The sequence below is a fragment of the Podarcis erhardii genome, assembly GCF_964252035.2.
Source record: "Podarcis erhardii genome assembly, chromosome: 3".
NCBI lineage: Eukaryota > Metazoa > Chordata > Lepidosauria > Squamata > Lacertidae > Podarcis > Podarcis erhardii.
Genome location: NC_138507.1, coordinates 15388597 through 15414947, shown reverse-complemented (window position 1 = coordinate 15414947; position 26351 = coordinate 15388597). Strand labels below are relative to the sequence as shown.

At 44.4% G+C, this 26351-nt stretch overlaps 1 protein-coding gene and 1 long non-coding RNA gene across 3 annotated transcripts in view; one reads left to right on the top strand and one right to left on the bottom strand.

Moving 5' to 3' along the window:
* Window positions 1–21844, bottom strand: part of SPTLC3 (serine palmitoyltransferase long chain base subunit 3) — a 61311-nt gene extending 39467 nt beyond the window's left edge. Inside the window, exon 1 of one of the 2 annotated variants that reach the window (XM_081857119.1) lies at window positions 21375–21844. In XM_081857119.1, the coding sequence (XP_081713245.1) occupies window positions 21375–21617 (243 nt within the window). In that variant the 5' untranslated portion in view covers window positions 21618–21844. Of the gene's footprint in view, window positions 1–2693; window positions 3361–21374 lie in introns of those variants that run through there. The other variant, XM_081857118.1, reaches the window with a different exon arrangement.
* Window positions 21845–21987: 143 nt separating this feature from the next.
* On the top strand, window positions 21988–26141 carry LOC309339380. Its single transcript, XR_014155268.1, has 3 exons — window positions 21988–22393; window positions 24176–24364; window positions 25772–26141. It is a non-coding gene; the product is annotated as an uncharacterized lncRNA (long non-coding RNA).
* The last annotated feature ends 210 nt before the right edge of the window (window positions 26142–26351 follow it).

The window sequence follows — 26351 nt, the reverse complement described above, 5'->3', positions numbered from 1 at the left end:
AGATTCACTTTTGGTTTTATTTTATTGGGCTACCAATTGTATTTCTATCTGCCCAAAAATGGTGTCTTATGCTGCATTTTATTGCTCTTGTTGATGCTTTTAATTTCTGCCTTGTATTTAAATGTTGCATTTTATTCCCTGATGCCCAGGAACATGTGCTATTTTATTTATTTCATAAAGTTTATACACTGCTTGATTGTAAAATAAAGCTCCAAAACCTCAAAGCAGTTGACAAAGAGAATAAAACAACAAAAGTATCAGTAGAAACCAACTCTTTAAAACATCGAAAAAAATTTAGAACCAGCAATAAATTATAAACAGATTAAAGCAGGCATCTCCAACCTTCAGCCCTCCAGATGTTTTGGACTACAATTCCCATCACCCCTGACCACTGGTCCTGTTCGCTAGGGATCATGGGAGTTGTAGGCCAAAACATCTGGAGGGCAGCAGGTTGGGGATGCCTGGAGTAAAGCATACATCAACATGCTACATGTCTGGGTAAAGTAAAGGTAAAGGGACCCCTGACCATTAGGTCCAGTCGTGGCCGACTCTGGGGTTGTGGCGCTCATCTCGCTTTATTGGCCAAGGGAGCCGGCGTACAGCTTTCGGGTCATGTGGCCAGCATGACTAAGCCACTTCTGGCGAACCAGAGCAGCGCACGGAAACACCGTTTACCTTCCCGCAGGAGCGGTACCTATTTATCTCCTTGCACTTTGATGTGCTTTCGAACTGCTAGGTTGGCAGGAGCAGGGACCGAGCAACGGGAGCTCACCCCAGCACGGGGATTCGAACCACCGACCTTCTGATCAGCACGTCCTAGGCTCTGTGGTTTAACCCACAGCGCCACCCACATCCCTACATGTCTGGGTAGGCTTGTCTAAATAAAAGCATTTCTAGAAGGCACCTGCCTGGTGTCAATAGGAAGGGAGTTCCGGAGAGTAGGTGCTGCCACAACTAAATATCAATTTCTTACAAATGTGCAACAGGTATTATGTGGCACCTTTAACGGGGCCAGTTCTACAGATCAAAGCTGTCAATATGGGCATATATGGGGTAAGGCAATCTGATAAAGAAACTGGCCCCAAGTTGTTAAGGGCTTTAAAAATACTAACACACTTGAACCTGGCCCAGCAGCAAATTGGCAACCAGTGCATATCTCTAAGCGCAGGTGTTATATGCTGACAAGGCCTCACTTTTGTCAGCAATCACATTGCAACAATCTGACTGAACGGCAGCTTCCGGATCAGGTGCCACATAAAGCACATTCCACTATTCCGTTCTTGAAATAACAAATGCATAAACTACTGTGGCGAGACTCTGCTGGTCCAGGAATGGTTGTATTTGCCATACCAACTGCAGTTGGTAAAAGGTACTCCTAGCTACAGAAACTACCTGCACCTCCATTGACAGAGCACCTGCCAGACTGCAAACCTGCTCCTTCAAGGAGCAGTGCAGCCCCGCCCAGAGCAAGCAATTGACCAATTTATTGGATGTGGGAACTGCTCACCCACAGTGCCTCTGTTCTGCCAGGATTTAAGCTCACCATGTTCTTCTTCATCCATCTCACCACTGCGTCCAAGTAATGCCCCAGGGGCCATGCAACCTTTCTCAGTTAAGACGCTAAGGAGACATAGCATACCCATGGCAATGATCCCAATGATCACTCCCAGAGGTTTCATATAGATATTACCGTATTTTTCGCCCTATAGGACGCACTTTTTCCCCTCCAAAAATGAAGGGGAAATGTGTGTGCGTCCTATGGGGCGAATGCAGGCTTTCGCTGAAGCCTGGAGAGCGAGAGGGGTCGGTGCGCACCGACCCCTCTCGCTCTCCAGGCTTCAGGAAGCTATCTGCAAGTCTTGCAAGCCCAGCGGGAGGTCCCGCGGGCTTGCAAGGCTTGCGGGCAGCAACCTGCAGCCCAAAAGCTCAGGGGACAGCGGGGAGGCGCAGCGCCGCCACCCCGCTATTCCTCGACCTGGTCTGGAGGCTGGCGGGGGGGGGGAGCAAGCTTGCTTCCCCCCCCCCCGCCAGCCCCACAAGCTCGCGGGATAGTGGGGAGGTGGAGCGCCGCCACCCCGCTATTCCCCGACCTGATCTGGAGGCAGGCGGGGGGGAGAAGCAAGCTTGCTTCTCCCCCCCCCCCCGCCAGCCCCACAAACTCGGGGGACAGCAGGGCAAGCCACTGCCCCACGGAGGCTAGAGAGGCTGTCCCTGAAGGCAGAAGAGGGAGACGGAGCGCTCTGTCTCCCTCTTCTAGCTTGGGGATGGCTGCGCAAACCTGGGGGGGAAATAAAAATTTTTTCCTTGATTTCCCCCCCCAAAAACTAGGTGCGTCCTATGGGCCGGTGTGTCCTATAGGGCGAAAAATACGGTAGATAGCACTGGGGGGGGGGGCGGAGGGAGACAGTGCCCTGCAGCACCGTGTAATTTAGCTGTCAAGGCGCTGAAAGGCACTCTCCCCATACTACTCTCCAGATTTGGTGCCCCCAAATGGCGCATTAAGAATGTGAGGAGAGCCTGGCCGGATCCGGCCCAAGGCCCACCTAGCCCAGCATCCTGTCCTCACAGGATGATGAAGGAAAGCCTGCAAACAGGACGGCGTGCGATGGGAACATCATTCTGGGCACCACGGAAGCCATTAACGTGCCACGTTGAGAAGGCCCCCGTTAAAACCCTTTGGGACCACGGGTTACCTCCGCGGATCCCTCCAAAGACAATGCTATTCCGCTCTGGCCGTTGGGTCGCCCCTCTCCCCTGTCTCGGGGCTGCTCCTTTTCGGCGCCTCTCCTCGGCGAGCTCGGCCCGCTCTTCTCTTTCAAAACGTTGATCACCAGCTCTGCCCCGTGCCGCCTGGGCGCCTCTTGGCGTTCTCCTCCCTGCCGCGAAGGCGTGTGCCCTCCTTCCATGTAGGCCATGATCTCCCTCCATGTCTCCCTGGGGAGATGGCCCATCCATTTCTCCAGTCCTCTCAACCCCATCGAGAAATGTGTTTTTTGAAGGAACGGGCGCCTTCGGGCTCTCTTCTAGGCCTTTCCTCCTTTACAGCCTTTCCTCCAAGCTCTTCCAGGATTCAAAAAAGCTCCTTCATTAGAAACCAAGGACCCTCACTAAAAATGGCTCATTTCAAGGAAAGGCGATGACAAGAGGGGGGGACAGGCTCTTTTGAGTCTTCTCACCCTTCAGTCTTTTTAAAAAATAACTTAGTTATATACACAATATAAAGGGACACTTCATCTTCTGAGCGGTGTTAGAAGAACTGTCTCTTGGGAGGTGAGACGTCAAATTCACAGCACCCCCTTTTTTTGGTGGGAAACCTACAAAAGCCTGTGCTAAACTCTGAGGAGTCCCTGAGGGGTAAATAGGAAGGCCCGCCTGTTCCCATAGTAACAGGCCTAGTGGCTTGTTGCGAACTGCCCTGAGCGCTACTATAGATGATGGGCAGTATGCAAATTTAATAAATAATAATAATATTAAATAGTAGCTGCTAGTGGATATATTAACCCTTCAGAAAGACGGAACACTTTGCACTTGCTTCAGATGAAATGTACGCTTGAAGTTTGCTCTGAAAAGATTCTACTAGCTTTGGCCCATCATGCAGCACTGTTCATAGTTAAATCCACCCTGATCACACATTTCCACAGAGAAACGCAGAGTGTTGGTCAGGTGTACATACAGTGGTACCTCTGGTTAAGAACTTAATTTGTTCTGGAGGTCCGTTCTTAACCTGAAACTGTTCTTAACCTGAGGTACCACTTTAGCTAATGGGCCCTCCCGCTGCCACTGCACGATTTCTCTTCTCATCCTGAAGCAAAGTTCTTAACTCAAGGTACTATTTCTGGGTTAGCAGAGTCTGTAACCTGAAGTGTCTGTAACCCGAGGTACCACTGTACTTGGAAGGCGTTTTTAAATTTGCTGGGCTATTAACATACATCCAATACGCCTATCTTTATATGATAATATATGCAGGCCTGATGTGAAACAGAGACATGTTTTAATTCAAAGACATATAAAAAAAACACGATTAGAGACTTGCACACATTTTTTTTTTTAAGTTATGAACGCAGAGGCAATACATTCATAGACCAGCACTGTAGAGATAGTTTAGCCCATGCATGTTGACAAACTTTAAATAGACTTGGGTGGCAATTTCAGTTATACACATACTCATATCTTTTATTTGTTTTCTGACTATGTTTAACATAAGCCAGGTCTAGGGAAAGTCTTGAAATAAGTGTATGTGTGCATTAACTAGAAAAGGGACTAGAAAAAAGTTTGCATGCGATCTGGATATTCTGTATGGTCATGGAAAAGTGTTTTACTGTCCTAGAAAGGTCCAAAGGATGATGTGTAGCAGAAAGTTTTCTACTATATGTGCTCCCACACAGGGCTTATCCACACTTCCTCTTAGTCCCGCTGCTTTTTTCTCAGTGAAAACTACTCTTTAGCCCTCAATTGGAACAAATGGCAATTTGTTAATTAAATCATGTTAGTAGATCAGCTAGTTTTAGATATTGAGATGTTTAATCAACCATGTGGCATACTTGCATTACTCAATACGGTTGAAATCCATCATGTAAACATGTCAGTGACTGAAAATAATATTCTGAAATGCAACGTTTTTTCATGGAAAACCTACAACACTGATTGAAAGAGCACACGTTTCTCAGTATCCTGCTCTCACCTTTGAATGGGTCGGCAGAGTGTGATCAAACAGCATGTCTTATGAACAGGCTGCATTATGCATCTTGGCCCCATTCTACACAAACTTTAGAATGACATGAGGGTGATCATTTATTGTATTTGTTGGCAATGTCACCCTATTTATTTGCTATAGGATCCTAGAACTACACAGATTAGGGTTTAAGAAAAAAAAGCAAAGCAAAACAAAACAAAACAAAACAAAACAAAACAAAACAAAACAAAACAAAACAAAACAAAACAAAACAAAACAAAACAAAACAAAACAAAGCAGAGGCTCCTAAAAGGGTTCAAGACATACAAATGAACACAATACAGGAATACTGTTGTTGACAGAAACCACATTCATGGGTTCTGGAAAAAGCCATGGGAGAGAGACTGATGTAGTCACATAACGTGTAATCAGCTGACTAAAGACACAAATAGGACGTTAAACAGACATAAAACCAAATGAGGACGCTAACCTATAGATGGTTACAGAAGCACAAGACAGATCTTTTTATTCTGTTTTTCCACAACCCAACCTACAAAACATTTAAAGTTCAATTTGACAAAACTATCAAAATAGATAAATAAAATCAGCACCAGCATCAATCTATATAATATTTTTTTATAAGAAACAAAAACAAAAAAGACTTAACCTTTCTCCTGGAAGACATTCCTATTTCAAAAAGGAGTTTCAAAGGGAAGTTGCAAGTAAGGAAATGGTTTGGGCCCAATTCTGAGCATATACAGAAAACCTCAAGCTGCCAGACCCCAACGTTGGGGACGGTGGCGGTATACACATTAAGGGGTACTCCTTCAGACATTCTGACATCCTGCGCCCAGATATTTTAAAGGCAAGTAAAGCTCAAAATAAAAGAGAAGGGCAGCACTCTGAAAACTCGAAGCCAAGTTTCAAAATAATGCTGAAAATACAAAAATGGGTCAGAAAATGCAATACACACAACAATACAATATACGTTTTGGCATATCACCTCAATCGGGGCAAATGTATTTCTATGCCATTTAGTGGTACCATCCCATAACATGGAGCTGTGCACCAATGCAATTGAGTGTGCTGCTTGGATGTTGGGCCGTGAGATGGAGCTGTCAAGGCACTTGCATTATGTTTTGTGCTATCTATATGTCCCTAATAATATACTGAGCACTGCTTGTTAACGGGTGAGGTAACTTTAACTCTGGATGTGCAATCAAGGAGTTTTCACTGCTATTTCCTGCCTCCTCTCCCATAACCAGCACAAGTTTCACTAACAAGCCCTACTATATTCAGTAGGAGTTTCAGAAGTGAATATGCACCGCTTCGGAAACATGTTGGGAAGCAGCTTATAAATATCGACTAGTAGCCATAAATTCAATGAGTAGAGATGTCTGTTATTTGCTTGGTATCTACAATTGGGTAGGCTTTCTGTACTTCACATTTTTTTGCTTTATCACAGGGTCAACACATTTTTGCTGACCATACTTGCCAACCGCCCCCAGGCTTGTTCCTGATCTTGTACTACAACTCTGAAACACAAGAGATGAGAGGATGTTCTCCTGGTCTTTTCTTAGGCCCTAGGCTTGGGGCTAGAAAGGGGAGTGGGTCAGAAAAAAGCTCCCACCCCATAACATTTCAAAAGATGTAGCAGGGTGGAGAACAGATGCTTTCTCTGCGACTGCAGTCAAGGGAACTCCAACATGAGAATGCTTGGGTGCAGAGGTGGACCAAATCCACACACCTCCACCTTAACTTGGAAGGGAGAAGTAGAGACATCAGTTTCTTCTGCCCCTACATTCCTGGATACTCAAATCTAGGAGCACCTGTGAGACTGGGGGGGGGGGGGCAAATCCACACACCTCTTCCCTTTTCCCTTTGAAATGGAAGGGGGAGGTGCACTGCCTTATTGTCTTGTCTCTGTGTCCAGTGGGCATTTCGGGTGTGGAGCACATGCCAGATCAAGTCAGTGAATGCCTTGCCTCCTCCATCTATCTCTGAAGCTTGAGATCCGAGACAGACACTGTTATGGCTGTTAATAAGCACAGAGCCAAGACCAATCCAGGCTTCAGTTGGATAGCTCAGTTGGTACAGCATGAGACTCTTAATCCCAGGGTCATAGGTTTGAGCTCCACATTGGGTAAAAGATTCTTGCATTCCCTCGTGGCATCTTCCAACTCTATGATCACAGAGATGGAGTAGGGTTCATCTCCTTTCTGGCTCTAGGTTTGGAAGAAGCCTTTGATACATCTTGATGGCCTTTTCTCCCTGGCCAGGGTGGCATTATAGAAACTTGGTCAGTAAGCAGAATGCTGCAAGCAGTGGGTGCTCATAAAGAAGTCCAAGGCAGTACAGTGGTACCTTGGGTTACATACGCTTCAGGTTACATACTCCACTAACCCAGAAACAGTGCTTCAGGTTAAGAACTTTGCTTCAGGATGAGAACAGAAATCATGCTCCAGCGGCACGGCGGCAGCGGGAGGCCCCATTGGCTAAAGTGGTGCTTCAGGTTAAGAACAGTTTCAGGTTAAGTACGGACCTCCGGAAGGAATTAAGTACTTAACCCAAGGTACCACTATATTATGGTGAAACCTGACACCAGGCTAGTAGAAAGTACTGGTTGTCTAACCAAATAACCCAAGTTGTATAAGCTCCTGAGCAGATACCAGTTTAATAGCCTTGCCATTGCATTCCGCAGTGCTGAGTTTCCAAACACTTTCCCCACAGAGTACACCAAAGGAGCCTCTAACCTTGAGGTTACCAGAGCATATAAACTATGTACATGCATTGTAATAAATAAGCAAACGCTACAGATGCCACCTGCAAATTAACTAGTATGGCTGGTAATGTTGTAATGCATTGTGTTGCAAGATGAACATACACAAAACCCTTTCATCCTTGTATGTTTTATTAATGGGTAATGAAGTGCATTCAAATACTGTCTGGTCACAATGGCGGTATAGGCCTTTGACAAGAATACCATGCACTAGCTTTTAGTTTATTGTTGTCATAAGTTTGAAATCCCAAAGCTGGTGCTTGTGGTCATTATGTCACCTTCACCCACCCACCAAGGCTCATCCCCCATTTTTTATATTTACTTAATTCATATTATTATTTTTGCTGGGGAGATGGGTTGCCTACTTTTTTGTCTATTTGTTTTTTTGGTGTGTGTGTGTGTGTGTGTGTTACCTGTTTTTTTTGGGGGGGGGTGGTGTTTCTGAGCATCACCAGTTGTTGTTGGTTTTCTGCTATAAAATGTGTATTTTGTAGTGCTCACTAGAGTTACTTGAATTTCAAAAGGTTCCCCTGGGCCTAAAAGTGTCAGGGAACTTTGCTTTACATAGGTGGTAATTATTTTAAAATTTTAAAATAAATGAGGCATGCAATTCCACCAAATTAAGAAGCACTCACAATACAGAACAAGCAAATAAACAGGTAAATAAAATCTTCTAACATTGAGATGGCACCGGCACAACACATCACATGTTTCAAGGACAAGTGTGATCTTGCAACTATTGTTAGGTAGGTAACCTGCTATTCTTTGATGAGTACAGCGAAATTATCACAAAGTCGACAAGGCAGGGCTGTCCCCAGCTCCCACTGTTTGCTTTAACTGTGAAACCACTAGCCATATGCTTGAGGGAACTATAGCAGTCAAGATTGGAGCTTTATACTGATTTGGGGCTCTATGCTCATGACATGCTAATTTTTGCAACTAGTTCCATGCAGTGGGCAGTGGTCCTGAAGAAAGAGTTACGGAAATTTTCACTGGTCTCTACCTTGAAGGTGAACTTATTAACGCCTCCTTTGGTGTCCGAGTCAAAAGTCAGGGTGGGACATACAGTAGTGGAATGGTCTGCAGGCCATGAACCCATACAAGTCTTTGTCAAGTCAAACTCAAGACCTCTCTCTAACGTTTGTACGTGGCTGGTACCTTACTCCACAACAGCCCTCCTTTCTGTATCCAGGTGCATCTTCACGGTGTTGGAGGGGCTGCCACGTAGTGGGTATGTATAAACACATGTGGCAGGACTGCTCAAAGATGGCTGTTTTTTGGAATGTGTTCACTGAGATCTCTTGGAGAACTTAAATAAACTATTATTTCTGCACAAAAAGCTAAGAGGCTTGGGGTTTTCCCCACAGGCCCCAATAGCTGTAGGTTATGAGAAAGCTAGAGCAATAATCCACCAACGAATTTGGGATGTGGAACTGCAATGTCATGTGAGTGAGATGAATAAACACCCAGCAATAAAAGACAATGGAAAAGAGGGTTCACCGCAGCAAAATATCTGTCAAAATTACAAATACCTAAATACAGGCAGTCGTTTACCCTCGCTAGATTCAACGAGCTGCCATCTGCCTTATTGCAGGGCAGATTCAAGGGTAAACCATACTTAGAACGAGTCTGCCCCTGCGGCTTGATGAAGGTAGAAACTGTCTCTCGTGCCTTGTTACGCTGTTGTTTCTATGGGGATATATGCCCGGGATTTATCACCCCTGCTATACAAAAATCTCCAAATGGGTCCGAACTTCAATGTCTAAAATCCCTGGTAGAGGACAAGATTCCAGAGATCATGCCAAAGGTGGCCAAATTCTGTGCAACTGCCATAAAACTTAGGGAACAAGCTGTGCTACCATAATGACTAAGGCCTTAAATGAAAATTTTAGGTTATATTTTAGTGATTAAGATTTAACTTACATATTTTTAACTGCTGCTATATCTGTATTGCCCATGTTATACCCAATTGCAAATTCAAATGTATCCCTATCGTGTTTTATGACTCCCCTGATATTGAATGTGAGCTGCAACTGGTCTGTGACCGAAATTAATAAATTCTATTCTATTCTAACTATTATTCCATCTTTCTACCTGGCAGTTTTGAATCTTTTTATGGAAACATAACAGGATTTGAAAAGTAAAGAACTTATTTCTCATTGTTTAACAACAGCCAGGGATTGTATTGCCAGTGGCGTAGCGTGGGGGGTGCAGGGGGGGCTGGCCACACCGGGCGCAACATCTGGGGGTTAGGGTTAGGGGTAGGGTTAGGGGGCGCAAATCCACGGGTTAGGGGGTGCAAATTACTTGCCTTGCCCCGGGTGCTGACAACCCACGCTACGCCACTGTGTATTGCCAAATCCTGGAAGACCTTTAGCCTTAATAATTTGAATTGCTGGTAATCTAGGGTTTGACAAACTGCTCTTCTTAAAAAGATATCTCATAAACTAAAAGTATTTGAAGGGTAGAAGTCAAATGACCTATCTATCTATCTATCTATCTACACACACATACAAGGCATGATTCTGTTTGTTATATGAATATTAGTACCTTGTACCATGTTCAGAAACAAAGAATACAATTGCACAAACCTATATTCAGAATGTGATATGAGTTGTCACAAGCTTATTCAAGTACTACCTAGTATTGTTCAGTTTAATGGATTTCAGTATAAAAAACATTAGGCAAAGGTGGGGAATATGACAAGGTAAGGGAAAAACTGACAATATCATCTAATAAAAAATACAGCTGACAAATTATGCAAGCACCCTTACCAGTTGCTCTACAAGTTTTATGGTTAACGAGCATAAAGAATTCCTGTTCCACTTAATTCAACTGGTGATCCTGTGTACCATGGAAACTGAGTATGAAGAAGCAAAGTAGGCCATAAAAGAGACATGTAGTCAGACACATTAAGAAGTTTTCAAACATCACAAGTGTAAAACTGCCTTGTGTGCATTTCACTAGACATATTTTAAGTGGAGGCAATCCCTTGAAGATGTGACATTGCAGCGCTCCATGTTTTGGGATAAAGCCCTACTGCCATCCAGTTTTGTCATACCTGCAAAAGACAGTAAGCACCTAGAAAAACCCATTGTTTTAAGACGGTATTCTCCCTTTTGCTTCTCGTGAAAGGTCCCATGTTTTGGGGGTTCAACACTGCCTGGTTCCTTCATAGCTCACAACACCCACACCAACTTACGGAAAAGTCAGCGGCGAAAGGGTGTTGCAACTCACATTTGTGTCAGTAAAAGCATGGACACAGATTTCTGATAGTACATCTAGTGCAGCAGGAAGTGTTTAAGAGATAGAGATAAAAACCTAACTGACTCATTCAACTTTAATGATGAAGCTGGCTTGACACGCTAGGTACTGTAGTATACAAGTCTTCTGATACAAGCAGTCCCTAAACTCTAATTAAGTAAGAATTAATTGATGAAGAAACTAATTAATTAATAATTAATAATTTAAGAATACATGGTGTACTCTTTATAAACTAATATAAAAAAAATCACAGGCAGAGGCTTACCCATGATGTGAAATGATGCTGGAGTCATGGGAAAATACAGGCAATTTAGCTACTAATACAGTATGGCTTGGAGAATACAAGGTGTACTCTTTATAAACTAGTATAAAAACAAAACACAGGCAGAGGCCATGATGCAAAAAGAAGAAAAGATGCCTGAGTCATGGGAAAATAGAGGCAATTTAGCTACTAATACAGTGGTACCTCGGGTTACAGATGCTTTAGGTTACAGACTCCACTAACCCAAAAATAGTACCTCAGGTTAAGAACTTTGCTTCAGGATGAGAAAAGAAATCATGCGGCAGCAGCGGGAGGCCCCATTAGCTAAAGTGGTACCTCAGGTTAAGAACAGTTTCAGGTTAAGAACGGACTTCCAGAACGAATTAAGTTCTTAACCCGAAGGTACCACTGTATTTAAATAATGTTACAGAAATTCTTATGGTGACCTGATAGAACAGCCATGGGAAGAGAGAAGCCATATTCAAGCTGGTCCCAGGCAGGCCAATGGAAGGGGTCTCACTTCCTCCATAGCTGTCAACGTTTCCCTTTTCTTAAGGGAAATTTCCTTATTCTGAATAGGATTCCTCGCAAGAAAAAGGAAAAGTTGACAGCTATGACTTCCTCCCCTCTCCCACAACCCTTACTGTCGTACAAATATCACTCCAAACTCTAGTGCTTCGCCTTCTCATCTTCAATAGGCAGTGATTGACTATTCACTTATCTACTTGTTTCTAATATTTTTGATGGCGCGGTGTCTCTTCTCTTGAGCCATTTGAATACTTAGATATAGAAGCAAACGCTCTCAATGGACTTCATGACAAAGCCCTGCTATATAAAGGGGAAAGGCAAATATACAGACCTTCTGCAGCTCACAGTGAGCAAAGCAAGACAGATTATAACAACCCTCTCCGTTTTTTTAAATTTGGTTTCTATGCTGCCTTTTCTTCCAAGGATCTCAAAGTGGTGTACATGGTTTTTCTTCTCCCCGTTTCACCCCCACGACAGCCCTGTGAGGCAGGTTAGGCTAAGAGATGATGACTGGCCCAAGGTCACCCAGTGAGCTTCATGGCTGAGTGGGGGTTCAAACCCTGCTCTCTCAGGTCAGAGTCCATCACTCTAACCATTACGCCACAGAAATGGAAGGGGGCGGCTGATGCTGCACTGTTACTAACCTGCCTCTGTGCCTGACACGCAGCCCAAACTCAGAATGCCATAGGGCACGGTGGCAAGCCAATGTGCCTCTGCCACCTGGGATTGCCTCTTTCCTTCACAACCCAAAAAAAGGTTGTTACCATGACCTTTTACTCCACAGGCCTCATGCTACATCTCTGAGATGTAACAGGAGGCTTTTTTTGTGGGGTGTGGATCTGCTCCTCTCTCAGGCTCTATAGCTGGGAAAGTGGATGGTGGGATCAGAGAAAAAGCTCTCATCCCATAATACTTCTAAGCCGGAGAGGGTGCAGAGAAACAGATGCTTTCTCTGCCTCTGCACTCAAAGGGCACTCCAGCGTAGGGGAAGCTTGAGCTCAGGGGCACAGCAAGGCGGATTTAATAACACTACTGCGGTCTTGACTATGCTACCACTCAGTGGATTTGTAACTGGCTGACTGACCAAACCCAAAGGGTTCCTCTTCCCATCAATGGTTCCTCTTCATCCTGGAGAAGAGTGACTAGTGGGCCCCGTCTTATTCAACATCTTTATCAACGACTTGGATGATGGACTCAAGGGCATTCTGATCAAATTTGCAGATGACACCAAACTGGGAGGGGTGGCTAACACCCCAGAGGACAGGATCACACTTCAAAACGACCTTGATAGATTAGAGAACTGGGCCAAAACAAACAAGATGAATTTTAACAGGGAGAAATGTAAAGTATTGCACTTGGGCAAAAAAAAATGAGAGGCACAAATACAAGATGGGTGACACCTGGCTTGAGAGCAGTACATGTGAAAAGGATCTAGGAGTCTTGGTTGACCACAAACTTGACATGAGCCAACAGTGTGACGCGGCAGCTAAAAAAGCCAATGCAATTCTGGGCTGCATCAATAGGAGTATTGCATCTAGATCAAGGGAAGTAATAGTGCCACTGTATTCTGCTCTGGTCCGACCTCACCTGGAGTACTGTGTCCAGTTCTGGGCACCACAGTTCAAGAAGGACACTGACAAACTGGAACGTGTCCAGAGGAGGGCAACCAAAATGGTCAAAGGCCTGGAAATGATGCCTTATGAGGAACGGCTAAGGGAGCTGGGCATGTTTAGCCTGGAGAAGAGGAGGTTAAGGGGTGATATGATAGCCATGTTCAAATATATAAAAGGATGTCACATAGAGGAGGGAGAACGGTTGTTTTCTGCTGCTCCAGAGAAGCGGACACGGAGCAATGGATCCAAACTACAAGAAAGAAGATTCCACCTAAACATTAGGAAGAACTTCCTGACAGTAAGAGCTGTTCGACAGTGGAATTTGCTGCCAAGGAGTGTGGTGGAGTCTCCTTCTTTGGAGGTCTTTAAGCAGAGGCTTGACAACCATATGTCAGGAGTGCTCTGATGGTGTTTCCTGCTTGGCAGGGGGTTGGACTCGATCGCCCTTGTGGTCTCTTCCAACTCTATGATTCTATGATTCTATGACTGTTACCCACAAGTTCCCAAGAAAGCATGCAACACATGCTGAGCACATGGTGGTGCCAGGAGCAGTGTTCAAAATTTGCCAGGTGCATTTTGCACCTGGCTATTGGCCACTTGTGATCAAATTAAGGTGCCTGGGCACCAGGATGATGCCTCACATCTCTACCATCTGGAGTGCATGCCTGGGGATCCTTGGATCTTGACTGTTTTCACACACTAATTCCACATCCTATAGAATTCTATCTGTTATATTTTACCGAAACGAATTTCAGAAACCAAAAAGTCATATTGAAATACAGTCATACCTTGGTTCTCAAACGTAATCTGTTCCGGAAGTCCGTTTGACTTCCAAAACATTCGAAAACCAAGGCACAGCTTCCGTTTGGCCGCAGGAGCTTCCTGCATTGAAGCAGAAGCAGTGTCGGACATCCAGCTTCCGAAAAATGTTCAAAAACCGAAACACTTTTGGGTTTTTGGCATTCACGAGCCAAAACATATGAGTACCAAGGCTTTCAAGAACTAAGGTACGACTGTATAAGGCTTTCGAGTCATCTGGCCCCAAAATAGCCACTAGGCATTCCATTTTGGTGACTGTAACCCTGGTTTAAGGAGCCATTTGGCACCTACCTGTAGCTTATATATCTGAGTTTCTAACACTGGGTCAAGGGAGAAAGTAGCAGCCTGTAGCTCAGTGAATGTGTGCTGGCGACCTATGGCGTTTGCCAGAGAGAAGTGACGGTGGTGGTGAACTTGGCAAATGGATTCATGTGTCCCTGCGTAAAGCCATCGAGGGAGCAGACAATGACAATTAGATCATGAAATTTCTCTGAGAGGCAGAGTATACCTGCACAAGAAGGCAGACCACCAAGAAGCCAATCAGAAAAAAACAAATGGAAAAACAGGATGCATGGAGAAAAACAGTAGGCTCTGGCTCATTCCGTTAATCCATTTCAGTTTCCAAACACAGTCTGCTCTGTCCTATGCATTTTAAACTCACCTTGTTACAACATTAAGATAATCCTTAACAAGAAGAGCCACAAACAGATTAAGAGAGTTGGAAGGACTGCCTCTACATAAGGCAGTTGCCAGGCCTCTCTTCATATCTCACGAAAGCCATCAGCCCTCTGGGCAGTGATCACGTCACACTTTTATTTTTGCACATAGCTCTTGCGAAAAGAAAACTAAGTGGTTGTGAAGGTTTCTTCAAACCTTCTTCCCCACAGTTTGCGGAGTCATAAAAATTGGTTGTATAACTGTAGATGCCCTACATAAATAGCTAGTTCCTCCTTCTGCTTTGCCAAGCCCTCATGACAAAATGATCTCTTGTGGGGGCAGGTTCCACCTGTAATTGCATTAGGCAAAAAGGGAGACAAAGACACCTGTCGTATTTAAACAAGCCACCATCTGAACTGAACATGTCCATTGTTGCATGTGCACCAAAGGCAAAAAACAGCAACTAAAAATAATGGGAGGAGAAAAGGAGTACGGTGGGCCTGCCATGTGTGCAAGGGTTCGGCTCTGGGGGTTTTTGCACAAAGGCAACATTGCACAAGCCAGGAACCCCCAAAACTGCCCTCCCCATGAGGCTGTTTACTGGGGTCTGGGAAGGTGGTGTGAGAGCTCTGGGACACTGTCAGAGCTCTTTACTCCCTCCCCAAAGCCTGGCAAGTGAGGGAAACCTGCTGGTCTCAAACAATATTTATGAAATCAAAATATGGCAACTCTTGTCTGCAAGAATGTCTTCTTCAGCAGGGGATCTCCAGGTCTCTTTCAAACCAAGGTCCTAGCAGCACTTAATCCAGTGGTTCTCAAAGGGTGTGGCACTTTGAGGATTGCAAGTGTGGAAGGAAGATTCAAGGACAATCAATATTATATTTGGGGAATGATTCATGTCCTTACATAGCTGCACTTCCTGGGTGTCCCATGATCATATGATTAGCTCAGTTGTGTTCTACATTAAGTATCAAGCACTGCGAAGCACTGTTTATTTTTGATTTCCAGTGTCTTTCCTATCAATAAAAACTTTGGTGTGGCGCAAGCCTATTTTTATTCTGAAAGTATGGTTCAGAGGGAAAAAAGCTTGAGAACCAATGACTTAATCCAACAAAAACAAGTGCGACCTGCAACAAAAAGTTAAAGTGTACCACCCAGACATGGAACATGCCTGTGCTGTTCTATAAAGCATCAGATAGCAGGTAATGCTGGAGCTCTGTTTAGGACTCTGAAGTTGGACCAGAATCAGTACTGGACTAGGTGGAACAATTTAACCATAAGGCAGCTTCCTACGTTCCTATAGCACCAGCTGGTTTACAGTGGAACTGTCCACTCCAAACCACTGACAATTTGAAAGCTACATAAGTAAGTGATGTGTGCGTATTCTGCAGTGTGGGCAAAGGAGCAGAGGGGTGTGTGTGATGAGTGTCCTTTGACTCTTTCCTCTTGAAACACCTGTGTCTACAGCAACCTTTTAGAAACACACACTCCTCACAGCCCACATTCCCCAAACCCTAATCCTCTCCTGGGGTGTGTGGGGTTTTAGGGTAGGGTTAGTACCTCTGGTGGGAGGGGGGACCACACATCATGCTTCTTCTGGGGTAATTTGCCCACCTTTGGTCCCCATCCTGCATTCAGCTCTCACCTGTGGATCCTAGAAGCAGCCAGCATTTGACAGTGGCCACACCACAGGAAACAACTTCAACTGGCTGGCTAAACCATGTGAGGGTAGACGATAGGCCTCAAACCATCATTTAGTTAGGGACTTCTCCTGCATGCGTAGACGGGCCTCAGTGGATTGAGCACATGAGACCAATTACAGGTCCAATTGTCAAGAAGGTAGTTTCTGCAGTGCTGTAGAGGGAAGTAGGTGGCAGATGGGGCTCATCGACCTAGGAAGATAGCCCATCTTGGAGACAGAAGACTCTGATCCTAAACCTCTGCTGCTTTGTGGCTATACAGTGGTACCTTGGGTTAAGAACTTAATTCGTTCTGGAGGTCCGTTCTTAACCTGAAACTGTTCTTAACCCGAGGTACCACTTTAGCTAATGGGGCCTCCCGCTGCCGCTGCGCGATTTCTGTTCTCATCCTGAAGCAAAGTTCTTAACCCGAGGTACTATTTCTGGGTTAGCGGAGTCTGTAACCTGAAGCCATAGCTGTCAACTTTTCCCTTTTCTTGCGAGGAATTCTATTCGGAATAAGGGAATGTCCCTTTAAAAAAGGGAAACGTTGACAGCTATGCCTGAAGCATCTGTAACCTGACGTACCACTGTACACATTTGTGAGAAAGGCTTTTGGAGCAAATCCTGAATAATAGTATCTATCCGCTGCCTTGCGGGACATCTTTGGGAGAAGAAAAGGCTAAGGAGTAAACTCTATGCAGATCCAGAGTAGAATCCCTAAGACTGTTGGATGGTGCCATGTATGCCTAATTCTTGCAACTCCTGCAGCCAAGCTGGTGCCAAACATATTGCTCTGCTTCCCTCTGGACCACATCAGCGAGTCTGAGAGAGGAGTCTTGTTGTCTAGGCAGCCCAGGACCTCCATATACACTGCCCCAGGCTTGTACCCCAGAAAGGTCACTTTGGTGCTGCTAATGCAGCAAAAGCAACGTGGGAGGCAGCCGGAATGAATTATAAGCTCTATCTGATTGGCATAAAGTACGAGTGCTATAGGTTGCTTTTGGCAGTGGGAGAGCTCATCATGTCTCAGCTTAAGCTAGGCAGCCTTAATGTTGACCCGCCGCTATCTACCTGAAAAACTGCACGAGGCAATAAAGAAAGAAAAGAAACAACATACAGATGGCCATCATTGACTGTGAGTCAAAAATGTTCAACTCTTTCATCAACGCTTTACAGGAGATCAGACTTTCTTTGAATGGCAGCCTGTGAGAGGAGAGCTATACCTTTTTCTGGCAAGGAAGGTATCCTGAAGTACCACATATTCATGGCATATGATTAGCTGTAAGGAACTTCCTTCTGTCTGCAACAGAACTGCCAACTGAGGGTTCAGAATGCTTGCTTTCCATTCATCTCTCAATCACTTCCAGTCCAGTTAACATCTTGAGCATTTATGCTCCCAGTATGTGCTCTGACATACAGTCCAGAGACCTATTACACGAGGAACTAGACCAGGCTGGTCGCGCCTATTCCTGCTAGGAGATTTCAGTGCCAGAGTTGAGAACGATCATCACATATGAGACAACTCTGTAGGCCACTTTGGTATTGACATCATGAACGAGAAAGGACAAACACTGTAGTTCAGTGTTAAGAGCCTTTGCATCACAAGCATGCTCTCCTCTATCAAGGCAAAACAGTGACTGTCCTGGAGACATCCCAGGTCACACCGTGGGCTGGACGTGTCACCAGGTGATTGGTACTGTTACATGGAACTACCATGATGCAGACTGTGACATGGATCATTCCCCAGTGATGAGTAAGATCCTTCTCCAGCCACAGAAGACCCATAGCCCAAAGCGAGGCCTCGAATCAACACTACCCATCAGTCATATCTGAACTTTGTGAACGCTTCTCTGATTCCGTCAAACAAGCACTATTGAACTGCCCCAGAGACAGCGTTGAAGCAAGGTGGAACTACATCAAAGAGGCATCCTACAACACAGCTATGTCCTCTTTTGGCAAAAGAGAGCAGCAGATTCTTGACTGGTTTGAGGCTAGCATTCCAGTTGATGTGATTGCTGCATCACTTAAAATGGTATTGGTTCAGTGTCTCAGAGCAAACAATGGGCAAAACCGCTGAGAACAGACTTTCAGTCTAGCCCAATACTATAAAAATGTCAGTTCAGTGCTATAAGGAATGCACCGTAACAACCTTCATCAAACCACCTGAGCTTTAACAACATATTTTCCTTTATGCAACGCTCTAACAAGTGTCACTCAGACTTGAAGCATACACACAGAATTCTGATGGGAAGGGAGAATTTAATTGCGATTTGTAATCACCACATACTGTACATCTAAAGCTCATGGCTTTTCAAAACTGTTTACCCCTCTTCAAGCAACAATTCCCAAAACCCTTAACAAACTACAGTTCCCAAGATTCTTTGGGGGAAAGCCATGTGCTTTAAAGGCATGGTCTGCAGGTGACCCTGCTCTCATCTGAAACCAAGCTTCGGAACAGGAAACGGGGAGTACACAGACTCCAGAAACAGTTGAGTCAACAATTAGTTATCCTAAAGGCTCACAGAATAGCAAAGGGGCAAAGAAGAGTTCAGAAAGTGTTCTAGGCTTATCAGGAGGTAGATGAAGAGTAGTGTCACAAATTACTAGTAAAAGGTTACAGGGAATATCCAAAGTTGTTTTTGCTACAACAGACGGAAACTTAAAGACTAACACATTGTGACATAAGCTTGAATGAACTACAGTCCGCATTGTCAAACGTATGAAGTGTTATCCTGAGTTTCAGATAACACGCTCGCACACCAAAGATGGGGAACCCAACAACACCAACTCCTATCCTCATTGGTCACTGGCCATACTGGCTGGGGTTCATGAGAGTTCTAGTTTGGCAATATCTGGAGGACCACAGATTACTCACCCGCAATATACCCAACCGGGGCAGGAGCAGCAAGCAATGAGGACAGAAGGAAATGAAATGCAGAAAGGTATAGGCAGTGATGATTATATTATACTGGAAATATCCAGTACATCCCAACAAACTTCCATTAAGCAAAGAAAAAAATAGCCAGGGGTGTATGTTAAATTTGATTGGCTGCCTGTATCTCCCTTACGGCAGATCAATAGATTTGCTGAAGGATTTCTTTCCTTGCATAGAGTCCTCTCCCATTGTTCTGCTGTTGGCTGAGCCCAGTATCAAAATCCTGAACCTCTCAGACTGAATGGAAGTCACCCAGAACATCCCTCCACATAAGTTGCACAAGTATTCTTCCCTCCCATCTTCACACTAAGGTTTTATGCCAAGCAAGCAGGAGACACCCATAGACACTCCTTGGACAAGGCATTGGGTGCGTCTACTTAATAAGCATAGCCGTGTATGCAGTTCACAGTAGGAAGAGACTCTAGATAGGAAGTTTGTGTTTGGAAAGCCTCCAAGTTTGGAAAGCAATCCAATCAACAGCTGTTCTACCACCATGGTATTTTGCTTCTTCACAAGTAAGAAACAAGATACTATTCAACAAGCAACACTAGCGTATGAACCAACAACTTTTTTTTTACTTCACTGAACAAAACCACAGCACTTGAAGTCTCATATACAATCTATTTCTTACCTCTTGAAGCTTTTACTTATTATAAAGAAACTCGGTTTTCACCTTAGGCCCTCCAGATTTTGAACTGCAACTCCCATCATCCCTGACCATAGAGCAGTCTGGCTGGAGATGCTGGGAGTTGTAGCCCAACAGCATCACAAGGGCTACAGGTTCCCCACCTCCAGCCTTGGGGGAGAAAATGGCTGTAGTTCAGTGTTAAGAGCAAGTGTTTTCATGCAAAGGGCATGAAGTTTCCATCCAATTCCAGGTGGTAAAGACTTGTGTCTGAAGCTCTGAAGAAGTACTAACCATCATTGCAGCAGTAGTCTTCAGCCTTTTCAGATCTGGGGCCCACTGTTAACCCAAACATGTGTTTGGAGACCACACACACACAAATATGCACACACCATTTATTTGTATGGCAGTATGTCGCTGCCACGCATTAGTGACTCCAAACACACTGGTTGAAAACCAATCACATAGACCACACTAAGCTTGATGCAGGGGCAACTTCGGTCCTGTGCGATGCCAAAATTCGGCACACATGCCCCCAGCCTTCCATTCTGTTCAATTTGCTATGTCATAGTTGTGACGCCCCCTAGGCTTGGCCCCCAGTGTGGCGGAACCGGTCACACTGCTCTAAATCCGCCTCTACTAGGTGGACCAGCGGTCAGACATGGGAAACTTCCCCATGTCCCACTTCCATCTTCACCACAACCACACAAGCATTGTTTGTTTTTTCTTATATGGGGAAGAGCCCTCCCTCCCTCCCTCCCTCCAACCCACCCACACCTGCTTCTCAAACTTCAGCAAAGACCTGTTTTGCAAGCTGACACCCGGCAACCTGTTAGAAAACTTTGGAGGTGTGAGAGCTGAATCAGAGGAAGATAAAGCAAAGGAGGCAACTCAACGAGACATCAAATGAGGACAGTATAGTTTAACAAGAACCCTGACCTGGAGTCCAGCTGTGAAACGAACACCGGGACAAATACGTATCACATACAAGTTGCCCCTCATTTTTGCATGCAACAATCACAACAATAAGACCATCCTGCATTCATATGCTGGGGGCGGGAAAAGAGATGTTTCAGTTTTTTTGTTTTTTAATCAAAAGCAGTGTTTCAAGCTACTAATAATCGTAGATTTGTAGAGTTGGAAGGGACCTCCAGAGTCATCTGCACTGCAGGAGTCTTTCGCCCAATGTGGGGGTCCGAACCCACAACTGAATCTCAGTCTCATGCGCTACACCCATATGAGCCTCGAGGAGAATAACCATATATTTAAAACAGTATAACAGCTATATGCCACGCCAAAAACTAATCAGAAAGAGGAGGGCAGGGAAGGGGAGATGGGCCTAAAACAGATGCAAATCAAGCCTTTCTGACCTGAAGATGCTGGGGCGTTAGAAAAGATGAGTTGACCCCATTCCCATGTACAGTGTATTATTTTTAGGGGGGGAGACAGCTAAATCGCCCCACTACACACAAGTAGAACGGTTAAAAGTATATGGCTTAGTTTGGTTCCAGAGTTGGGACCGGAAATGCAAAGCTCACCTTGGTCTCTTTAACCACCCCGTTTTTCTTGCGCACGTCCCGTTTGGATAAGCTGTGCCCGTTCTGGCGGCAGTGCAGGTGTCCATTGGAGAGCGCGTTCGGGTTAGCCATTTGCTTGGCAGGAGAGCCGGCCGCCGAGCCGTGCGGAGGGTCCCGGGCGCTTTCGAAGTCGAGCAAGCCGGAGCGGGGATGAGCAGCAGGCGCAAGTTTCCGACGCGAGGGACCTGCAGCGCAAGAAGGCATCCAACTGGTCTGGCTGGCTTTTCGAGGAGATAGCTATCGCTTCAGCGAAGTCGCAGCGACCGAGAGGCGAGCGGTGGTGCTGCTGGTGGTGCTGGTTGCCTCGGAGAGCGCGGGGCCGGAGCGGAGCCGAGCAGTTGCTGTTCCCGAAATCAGGGAGCAAGACGCAAAGCCCATGCTGGGTCCTCCCGGGCACCTGAGCTGCGTGACTCAGCTGGAGTCGCGAAGATCGTACCAACGATTCAGAAAAGGAGGAGAAGAAGAAGAAAGAGGAGAAGGGAAGGGGTGGAGAAGAAGGCGGGCACGCTCCAAAGGCACACGCCCTGCTCCGCGCTGAGCAAAGCGCAACCTGTGCGCGCCTTTGGATCGCGCGCCAGGAGGGCGTGCAAGACCCGAGTTATTTATTTTTTAAAAAGCAGGGGAGCACAGCGATTGTTTCTCTCTCTCTCTCTCTTTTTTTTTATCTGCGCGATCAGGATTATGCCGCTTCAGCGTCAGGTTTACGCGTTTGGAAACCAGCCCTTTATTTTGGGAAGAGACACACCAAGGTCACATCCAAAGGTGACACCCGAAATCCTTGGTCCCCCAACACCCCCCCACCTCTCTTGGCCCCTAATCTGCACAGTTGGGTTTCTTCGCTTTTCTGTTCCCCCACCAAAAGAGAGAGAGAGAAAGAGGGAAAAGGAGAAACCTACTTCGATAAGTTTATTTGCAAGAAGTAAACACCTCAAAAGCTTCCACTGAGCACCGCGCCCCCTTTTAAAGCCTAGGAATAGTAGGTCAGTTTCGGGTCATGGCAGAGCTGCTAAACAATAGGCTTAGCTCGATTTCGATGTTAATTCGGATGGCGGGGAGCGAAGCTGGGCTCGAGTTGCTTGCAAAGAGCCCGTTGTGCCTATTTTTATTTTTATTTTTTAACCAGGCTTGAACTCTCCAGGCGACATTTCAGGCTTCCCTCGTAGGCCCAAGTTTGGCCTGGTGTACCTAACTGCCTCACCTAACCTTAACTTACCTCACAGGGTTGTTGTGAAGATAAAATGGTGTGTGTGTATGGAGGGGAACCATTTGCACCACCTTGAGCTCCCTGGAAGATATATATATATATATTTATAATATTTATTAAGAGTTTCCAATTATAACAATATAAAAAAACAAAACATCCAAATTTAAGATCTTATTTTCCGTAACATCTTTCCAGGACTTCCCCTCCCCTCCCCCTCTTATATTCCAATTCTTACAAATAAATTCAGCAATTTATTATCCCAAATTTTAACCTTATTATCATTAACCCAATTTAAAAATATTTTCCCATCTCCTAAGATCGACCTATTCCCTTCCGCGCGTTCTCCCCTGTAATATACATAATAGATTAAAATATAATAAAATAAAATATGATTTTGCAGCCTTTGGATTCCAAATTTCCCTCCCCCTTTTCCTGGTTGCGTTCCCCATATTGATCAACTTCTGATGTCTTCCTGGAGCTCCCACATTTATTTAAACCATAGTCCTTTACCAGTCTTCTTTAATTTTAAATGTCCAATCTTGGAAGGAGTCTATCTCAAAAAGGCCCTGGAAGATAAAGGTGGCTGTAAATGCAATAAATAAATACAAATAAACAGTGAGCAAATGCTGTTGAGGAGTGAGGCCTTTCCCTCACCCCTAAGCTGTCAATAGGCAACATTTTTATTTATTTCTTGGAAGCAAGCTATATCCCAGGGACATCATTTCCCAGTGTTTCTTCAATGGTACCAGCCTGGCAATGGGGTGTTGCTGGGTCGAGATTCTGGCAAGCTCAATTTTGTCCTTGCCAGCACCTTAGGGAAAGCCTTCACAGAATGAAATTCCCCACTTCTGAGGAAAAGAACAGGTGCCCCAAGCTTCGGTATGTTAATTCAGCACTTAACGGTTATACGAACATTCTTACTCATTGGAACAAATGAGATGTGTGCCACGATCCTATACATGTGTCTCATATCCTTCCTGCTGATTCTAGTGAGATTTACCCTTAAGCTTAAGTATGCAAAGTTAAGTGCAGGGTTGCATCCTGTGTTTTCAGGAGAATGCCTTCTTGGTACTGGCACCCTCCCTGTGGAACACCCTCCCTTCAGATGTCAAGGAGATAAAGAACTACATAACTTTCAGAAGACATCTGAAGGCAGCCCTATATCAGGAAGTTTTTAATGTTTAATATTTTACTATGTTTTACGTATGCTATAAGCTGCCAAGAGTGGCTGGGGAAACGCAGCCAGATGGGCAGAGTATAAATATTATTATTATTATTATTCATGGGACAGACATATACTAAACTTGTATCCATCTAAATGAATTAACATAGAGAATAAATATAACAGAAGTCTGGATTTTTAATGGTTCCTCAGAAGTCCGAGGTCTTCAACAACAGAGACACAGTTTAATTACCTGTATTGGAAACTCATGTACTTCCCAGTTGTTTTGTACTACGTAAAGGGACGATTTATCTGGGTCCCCACTCAAAATGTTTCAAGTTTTTCCTCTTGATTTTTGTTACTCTTCTTTCTGATTTCTATTATTATTTCTCATAGATCATCTTAAAAATCAACTATGAATACTAAGAAAATAATTACACCTGGAGTTGCCATATTCAGAGAGATGTTACATGCCTTTGGAAATTCCTAATGGCTCCTGAAAATGCCGTTGTCGTTGTCATCATTGGCTGACAAAGGTTGCCTCCAGAAATGTAGGAGGAATTAAAGCGTGTACCAGAAATTAAGGTTTGCACAATTAAAGTATATTAAAGTGTTTTGGCATACTACCACAACAAAGACACTAAAAAAACCCAAACTTTGTGGTAAGGAAAGTGACATAAATGTACTGAAAAGGTTTTGATGAGCAAATGAGTAACGTATAAACACTATTCAAGCAAATTGGGATGAATGCTCATAATAACACAACCTCCACATAAATCAGAACAAATGCTCAATAAATACTAGACATAATCTAACCTCTATGTAAACTTGTGCAAGTAAACCAGGATGAATGCTCAACAGTGAAGGAATGCAACAATGCAGTTTGCCTGTGTTACTTCACTGGGTATGTAGTGTCTTAAGGTTCACACATCTGCAGTGCCTACGTACATTAAGAAAGTAATATTTACATTAGAAATTAAATGCCTCATGTCTTTCTGTTGCTATGCTTCTGTTGCTATTATTAGGAAAGAAATGTCAAAAGTAAGTGCATTTCGAAAGTCAGGGTTGGGCAGATGTGAAGACATCCTGAAGGTATTTAACAATGCAGATGACAAAAGCAAGAAGGCTCTGTGGAATGGGAATATTCATGGTCTTTTCCTGTAGCACAGTCAAGCTTAATATCTGCTATTACAAATTAGGTGCCTAGAAACTTCTGGTGAGCACATAGAACACTCCTACCTAATCACTACCTTTTTTTGGCGCGGGTTGCTTTGTTGCTAGTTTCCTAACCATGCTATATCGCATCCAGGCTAATGGGATGCTGATGGATTCTTCCTACGCACTATTGTATTTATTAGTTTATACTTTCAGATATTCACTTCCCAAATTAACTATGCCCAAGTTCCTATGAATTACATGATCTTATTCCTAGAAAAATTTCTGGAAGTCTTTTCTCCAGAAGGTATGCAGTTGTGCAATTTTAATTTAATCCAATTGAATAGATTTTAATCCCCCTTTTCAAGAAAGTATCCCCACAAAGCACAATGTGTGAATGAAACAACACATAGCAACAATATAAAAATGACATAGTTTAAAACTTTAAAGCATTCAAGAAGAGCATGAGACACTTATTCCCAGGGACGAGGGTTCAAGCCCCACATTGGGCAAAAAGTTTCCTGCATTGCAGGGGGTTGGACTAGATGACCCTTGTGGTCCCTTCCAACTCTACAATTCTATGATTCTAATACTCATAAAATAGCCATAAAAGCATTCTGCTCTGTTCAGTCATAGAACAATACTGCTGAATAAAAGCAGATTCACCACCTCCACAGCCCAGTTAAAATCATTCCACAAAAGTGGCAGAGAACAAGTGCATGTTCACATCAAAACTTCATTAGGAATTGGATGAGGGCCACCAGTGTAAAAGTCCTTTCCAGGATCCCTGCAAACCTATAGTTCTCATAGGCTGGTATACAAATTGTATTTCCACAGACCTAAAGTGATCCAGTTATAACCATAAACAGGAAAAGACGGGCCAACACCAACATCTGACACTGGCTTACTGGAGGAAACAGACAAAAGCCACCACTCAGTGGCTGCTTTGGGTAATTGTAGGTTACCTCTGTGTTTACTTATGTATTTACATTGATTTGTTGGTGGAGAACTACGAGGACCTATGCCGTGGGTCAATATTTTTGTGGTCCTGGAATTCACCAAATCTGTGATTTTTACTGTGCAGTTTACCAATGTAAGTTTTAATTTGACAGTGGTTTTTTGTTTGTTTTTTTGTAAAATCATGCAGATTCAAAAGGATATATTTTAATTCTATTGGATCTGATATTCACACAGATTCCCATGGAAAAGCAATTTGTGCCTGTGCTAGTTACAGATAGGTAGCCGTGTTGGTCTGCCATAGTCAAAACAATAGGACTGCAATCGTTAAGAGTCGTCAACAGGCTCATCACAGCTATCTGCCAATCACCCATTCCCACCACCCTTCTGAGCAACACCCCTCCCCACCTTCTACTATATAGAAGGGTCTGGTGACTTCTGTTTCAGTGTATCTGAAGAA